This window comes from Rhinatrema bivittatum, chromosome 16 (genome assembly GCF_901001135.1).
Source record: "Rhinatrema bivittatum chromosome 16, aRhiBiv1.1, whole genome shotgun sequence".
NCBI lineage: Eukaryota > Metazoa > Chordata > Amphibia > Gymnophiona > Rhinatrematidae > Rhinatrema > Rhinatrema bivittatum.
The window spans coordinates 9,671,528-9,678,478 of NC_042630.1; the positions used below are offsets into that span (position 1 = coordinate 9,671,528).

Below are 6,951 nucleotides of genomic sequence, written 5' to 3' on the forward strand. Positions count from 1 at the left end.
GGGAGGAATGGCCTAGTGGCTGGAGCGGAGGGCCGAGGACCAGGGTCGAAAGGGCTTCAAAGCCTGCTGACGCTGCTTGCAACCGTGGACAATCCACTTCACCCTCCATTGCCTCTGGTACGAAGTTAGGGCCCGATATGATAAAGGTGTGCGCAGACTCTACCCCTGATGCAGCATTAGCTGCTTCCCCGCACACTGCGGAGGAGGTGCGCAGGCTTAGCCTCCTCGTTTCTTATCGCCGCGAACGTGGCTCCTGCTCAGAGGCGCAGTGAAGTTTCCAGCGCTAGTGCCAGTCTGCGGGAAGAAGCAGGAGGTCTGGTGCCGGGACCTGCAGTCAGGATTTACGGGCGCAAAGCACGAGTATTCTGTGCATAAAATATGGTGCATGGGCACAAAAAAAAAAAAAAAGGTTTTCTAGAGGACACAGCCACGAAACTTGCATCTGCGCAAGATTCTGCTCGCCGTGAGCCTTGGCGGGAGGATTCCTGGGCAATGGAAGATATTTTCCTTCTCTGTGGTTTTTGTGCTGCTTAAAAAAAATGGGAGTGAGGAGGCAGAGGGATCTGGGAAAGCAGCAGAGGAGGGCGTTTTGACTGTTGCCTTGCAAATCACCGTCGGGCGTGGGACGGGTGGGGGAGGCTGCGTGTGCATGGGCCTGTGGAAATTACATTCAGGTACTGTAAGTATTTCCCTGTCCCCAGGGGGCTCACAACTTGAGTTTTTACCTGAGGCATTGGGCTGTAAACCAAGAAAACTAAGGTTTAAGTCCTGCTGCCCCTCCTGAACTTAGGCAAGTCCAATGCCTCCACTCCAAGGAAATTCAGCTTTTAGTCCCATCAGTCATTGTGTAACCCTAAATCCTAGATTCTGAATCCCACTGCTTCCACCAATCATTGTGTAACCCTGAGACCTGGGTTCTGAATCCCACTGCTTCCACCAATCATTGTGTAACCCTGAGACCTGGGTTACGAATCCCACTGCTTCCACCAATCATTGTGTAACCCTGAGACCTGGGTTACGAATCCCACTGCTTCCACCAATCATTGTGTAACCCTGAGACCTGGGTTACGAATCCCACTGCTTCCACCAATCATTGTGTAACCCTGAGACCTGGGTTACGAATCCCACTGCTTCCACCAATCATTGTGTAACCCTGAGACCTGGGTTCTGAATCCCACTGCTTCCACCAATCATTGTGTATGTAACCCTGAGACCTGGGCTCTGAATTTCACTACTTCTTCCATTTATTGTGCAACCCTGAGACCTGGGTTACGAATCCCACTGCTTCCACCAATCATTGTCTAACTCTGAAACCTGGATTCAGAAATACATCACTCAGTGACCAAGAGACCCAGATTTCAAACCCAACACTGCTACAATCATCATAAAATCGTAAAACATGGGTTCCTATCCCATTTCTCCACCAGTCTCTTTGTAATCTGGAGACCCTGTTTCCAAATCTCACTCTGCCACCAATCACTGTGCTACCTGCAGAGAAAAGCTCTAGTTCCCTTCACTACACCAATCATTGAGTAATTTCAAGATTCAAGCTTAAGTCACAGTGTCAGTGCTGTCACCTGCTCACTTAACTCTCTGGTGTTCAAACTTGGAACGCAAGCTGTCACTTTGTGATTTATTTCACTGAGCACCGATGGTTCTATATAAATATCAGATTAAGATAGCTTTATTGGCCTGACAATTTTACATGGGTTGCCAAATTAATATACAGAATGATTAATATAAAAAAAGGAAGAATATAAATAAATAACATAAATAAATCACTCTTTTATTACAGATCAAGTCTTTTGTTTATCCAGCACCCCAAAGTTTTTTATTCTGCTAACAAGAAGCTCAGCAGACCCCTGGATACTTTCTCCAACTCTACCATGGGCTCCCAGAGATGTGAACCTGGCCAGGGCACAGCCCTGCTCTGCCTCCTGATGTTGGCATCAATGGGGAAACCACTGCTCATTGAGCGGAATGGTTCGCAGCATGATCTTCCAGGGGATTTGACTTCTTGCCCCTCCTTCTTAGAGTTATGTGGTTCAGCAAAGGTATGGAGTCCAGGAGCTGGCTCAGACAAACAGAGAAACTAGTGTATCCAAGGAATCAAGAAGTGTCAGGAGAAAGCTCAGTATACATGATCAAAGACTGCACCTGAAGGCAGATCTCCTTTACACAGAGCAGCAGCTCAACTTTGAAGAGCAGTGGAATGACCACATCGTGGTTCCAAAAAGGCACGGGGGTAACCTGAATGGGACAGCGGTTACAACCTAAAACAGAAGGCGATGGATTGACCTATAGGGGGTGGCAGCTGCGACCTTGCTGGTCAAACTGGATAGCCATTTCAGTCTTAATTTGCTATCATTTGCATATGTTGCTGTGTTACTGTTTTGCTATGTAACATGCATGATCACAAGAAGGCAGGTCTCCTTTACATAGCGTGTAGTATTAGAATATGAGCAAGTGGCAGGTCGCCTTTATACTATGCACATTACCTAAGCAGGCAGATAGAATGAAAATCTTTTAAATAAATAAATGAAATAATATCCAACAAATATTGACTTACTGATCAATGTTCTGCCTCTGCTTTCTCCTCACAAACGTCTACATTCTTTAAGGAGACAAGGACTTTCAACATAGCAGGAGGTAAGACATGCTTTCACTTTTTATCTTGGTTTCCCTTACCATGACTTGAGTCCTCAACAACATTTTCATTATAGCTGTGAATTTCTTGGACAAGGTGCAGGGCCAGACTTTGAACCCCTCTGACTTGATCCTCTTCACCATGGCTTGTCTTCAACATCTGCTTCCAGGGTACCATATCCACCAATGACTTCTTCATCTTCTTTTGGGAAAAGGTCTCCTTCTCTTACTGTCTTGCTCCTGTTCATCATCTTCTGCAGCTTCTGGCTCACCACCTGCCTCTGTGGATTCTACTGCCTCCAGATCATCTTCTACAGGTATTTCCCTGCCCAAGATGGCTGACAATCTAAGTCATAAACTGAGGTAACAAAGGGTGAAATTTACTTATTTAGTGGTTAGGAGAAACAGCATTTGAATTCTGGCCTTCCTGGTTCTTAATCTGCTGCTCTAACCACTAGGCTACTCTTCCAATTCTTATTTTTCTGCTGGTGTTTATTCCCACCATTGTCACCCACAAATAACAAGGCATTGGGTACAATGCAATTCCATGTGATATAGTGTTTATTACAAGAGTCCATCCCACAATACTGTACATTCATATATAATATACAAACAATATACATTAAAATATATCTGCAATTTTTGTGAGTGATACAGAGGTCATGATAAATACCATTTCCCTCTCCCAAAAAAGCATCTTTAAAATGTTTGATAGGTAATTCAGATGGCAATCAAAATAAATGCATCTTTGCTCCACCTCTATTTCTGGTGCCGAAGGAGAAACTGGAATTACTAAATGTCACCTGCAGAGTCGCCTGTAGGCCGGAGTGGTTACACCAGACTAAGGACAGCTCCGGCCTCTTATACAGAGTCATGCGTAGTGGTGCACATAGGGCGAGAGATTAGTAGTTGTGCACCACTGATCGTGCTACTTGAAAGCTTCTGCACATGTGTAAAACAAGAATGGATACATGTGAGTTATATTTGCATAGACCACTCCAGCTCTTAAACTCAGGAGCATGAAGATGCATCTCATGCATATTCATTAGAAGAGAGAAACCCCAACGACTGGTTTTAAGAACCACTGCTGTATAGTGAAATGCACTTGCTCTGAGCATCCAGTGGAGTTGTAGTTCACATCACTTGGTGAAAGGACTGTCAGTGTGGGACATGGAGATATATATATATATAAGTATAAGTGATAGCCCATGATACTTAGCTTCTGGTATCCCCTGCCATCACTTGTGGGGGTAGAGCAGATCCCAATTGGGTGGGAAGGAATCCCAAATGAAAAGCAAGTTCTGAAACACTATCAGAATCTATGCTTTTTGTGCAAATATTCTTTCAAATATTGCTCTCCTGAAAGCCCTTTTCACCTCATTGTTCCTCAGGCTGTAGATGAAGGGGTTGAGCATGGGGACCAGGATACAATACATCACACTGGCCACCTTTTCTTTGGTGAGAAAGTTGCTGTTTGAGGGACGGAAATACATAAATATGGTGGTCCCAAAGTAGATGGTCACTACTACAAGGTGGGAGGAGCAGGTTGAGAAGGCTTTGCTCCTCCTCTCCGCAGAATGCATCTTCAGGATGACAGTGATGATCCAGACATACGAGATGAGAATGACGCTGAAGGAACCCATGACCACCAAGGTCCCCTCAATAAAGATGACCATTTCATTGAGAAAAGTGTCTGAGCATGACAGCTTGAAGAGCGGAGTCATCTCACAAAGGAAGTGGTTGATTTCATTTGGTCCACAAAAGGACAGCCTGGAGGTCAACACAGTTTGTAAGATGGCATCCAAGTTAGCAGTCACCCATAATCCAACCACCAGCTGGATGCAGAGCCTCTTTTTCATTAACATGGTGTAGTGCAATGGGTTGCAGATGGCCACGTAGCGGTCAAAAGCCATGACTGCCAAAAGGAAGTCTTCTGCACTGGTGAAATTCCAGAAAAAGTACACCTGAGCCATGCAGCCAGTGAAGGATATGGTCTTCTTCTCCACTAAGAAGTTTTTCAGCATCTGAGGGACTGTGACCAAGGTTAGGCAGATGTCCAAGAAGGAGAGGTTGCCCAAGAAGAAGTACATGGGGTTGTGAAGCTGGGGATTGAGGCTGAGGATGGCGATGATGATGGAGTTCCCCACTAAGGCGATCAGCATTGTGAGCATAAACACTGCAAAGAGAGCCATCTGGTATTGGGGGAGGTCAGAAAATCCCAAGAGGATAAACTCAGTTGTCTGGTTCTCCTTGACCACTTGATTCATTTTCTTGCAGAGATCAGGACAAGGTTAGAAGAGAAAGGGCACACAGGATGATGCAGCGTGGAGTATGGTAACCTTATTGGTCCTGGTGAGATCTGGATCATTAGTGGGCTTTCATACCTCTTAGTGTACCAACATCAGAAATTATCTCATGATAATGTGTACGAGATGGCAAGGCCATACGTGTTCTGCAGAAGAGACCAGTGTAGCTTCATAAGCTCATATAGAACATAATCTTATATAATTCATACACTGAGCCAATGCAAATTATTACACAATAAGAACTCATTCACTGGATTGGAAGTCAAGTAGGCAGGGAAAGAAAAATTCACCTGACAATTGTGCAAGGTCGATTTTGGTACCAGTAATAGGAAAAAAAATTATAAATTGGCAGATTATAGATGGATAGAAAATGTTTTGTTATTTTTCAATATTTTTTTTACGATTTATTGTTATTGTTTATATGTGATTATTTTATTCCTTTTATTCTTTTAATTTGTTATCTTGTAAACCGTTGGGATGGAATGTTTTCTAAACGACGGTATATAAACCTGACAAATAAATAAATCCACAAGATAAAAAGATCAACATGGAAACTCTTTAGTCCATTTCCAGAATTCTTCTCCTGGCAAAGATAGGCTGAAAATTCCCAAAATGTTGTTTATGCCAGAGCTATCAATACTCCCATGCAAAGACAAAATTAAAAAATCAAAGAATTATTACTCACCATATTTTTCTACTCAGATTTGGGTCTGCTTCAAGGAGACACAGTTTTGTGGTAAAATTACTTATAGGTTTTGGGCTTTGCATACATTTGAACCCTTTCCACTTGCATTCCCCATCTTGAATTGAAGCACGCATGTGGAAATAAGTTTTTGTCCTTGTATGCCCAAATAACCAGAACCTGATGCGAAAGCAAGAGGTCACCCCTATATAAAAACGAAATTTCATTTTAGGCGTTGCATAACACAGAAATTAACATCCCCTGCTCCGCCCACCCCTCTAAGAAAATAATTTCACATTTGTGTCCGAGGTAATTACTTCACAATCAACCCTAGGCCTCTCGGTAAGGGGGGTACACAGGTGACTTTCTCACTTTGCAGATCATTTTGTGAGAATCTGCTGTGGTTCTCCCTCCTGTGAAACCTTCTGAGGAAGTTCTTAATGCCAAATATTTTAGGCGGGGACAGATCGGTCAGAATGTGGAGGCGGTTTTCATGAGCAGGTGGGAAAAAAAAAGTCCCCAAAAACATTTGTACAACACTAGAGAGAAATGATGAGAATCAGAACTGTGATGAAATCCCCTAAGTGCATCCCCCTACCCAGTACAACATTTAGCTGGGGAAGCCACAGTCAATATCTGGGCTTAGACCTACAAGTCTCGGGCATGGATCCTCTGTTGGGGGGGGGAGAGAGGAAGGATTATTTTCAAAGCCCAAGGTGTTTTACTGACATCGCATCAAGGAAACCCTTGACAAAAGGGATGGTGTTCCAAAATCAAAAGTCTTTACAAATCTCAGTGTTGCCAGCGGTGCATTCTGTAGGCACTGAGAATCCACAAATAGGTACGGAGATGTATCAAGGTGGCTTTTGGATCCTTGCTGTTACTCCCTCTTTTTCCTGAGGTTTGAGGATCTCATGGACAGACGCTGGGCTTCCTGCCTCCCACGGACTCCTGTTGGTACCTGATTCTCCAACTCTTGAACCTTTCTTCTGCACTCCTTCCTCCTCCTCTGCTCTGGGCACCCAGCACTGGACAGGCAGCTCGCTCTTCATTCATTCCACACCCCTGGGCAGACACCCGACACTCACTTCTCAGTGTCCCTGTGAGGATCTGCGTTCAGACACAGAACCTGGACCAGGGGTCTTATCCAGTGAAAAGCAAAGCCAGGGTGAGAAGTTTACTCCTTTGGAGCAGGCAAACTCTCCACCTCACTAGCAAAGTATCAGAAGCACCTCCACAGGAAACTGTATGTGTGACCCTCTCCTACTCTCACTATCAGACTCGGAAGGTCAGAAGGCAGGGCTCACCCCTTTCCCA

General features: G+C 44.4%; 1 protein-coding gene across 1 annotated transcript; it reads right to left on the reverse strand.

The window, feature by feature from the left end:
- Positions 1-3,965: 3,965 nt before the first annotated feature.
- Positions 3,966-4,913, reverse strand: LOC115078572 (olfactory receptor 1F1-like). The gene has a single exon (XM_029581501.1). It carries the CDS (start codon positions 4,911-4,913, stop codon positions 3,966-3,968), a length of 948 nt encoding a protein of 315 aa, XP_029437361.1.
- Between the last annotated feature and the right edge of the window lie 2,038 nt (positions 4,914-6,951).

What these genes read in the sequence shown, in the direction of transcription:
- LOC115078572 (XM_029581501.1), bottom strand. Translation starts at nt 4,913, where the DNA reads ATGAATCAAGTGGTCAAGGAGAACCAGACAACTGAGTTTATCCTCTTG.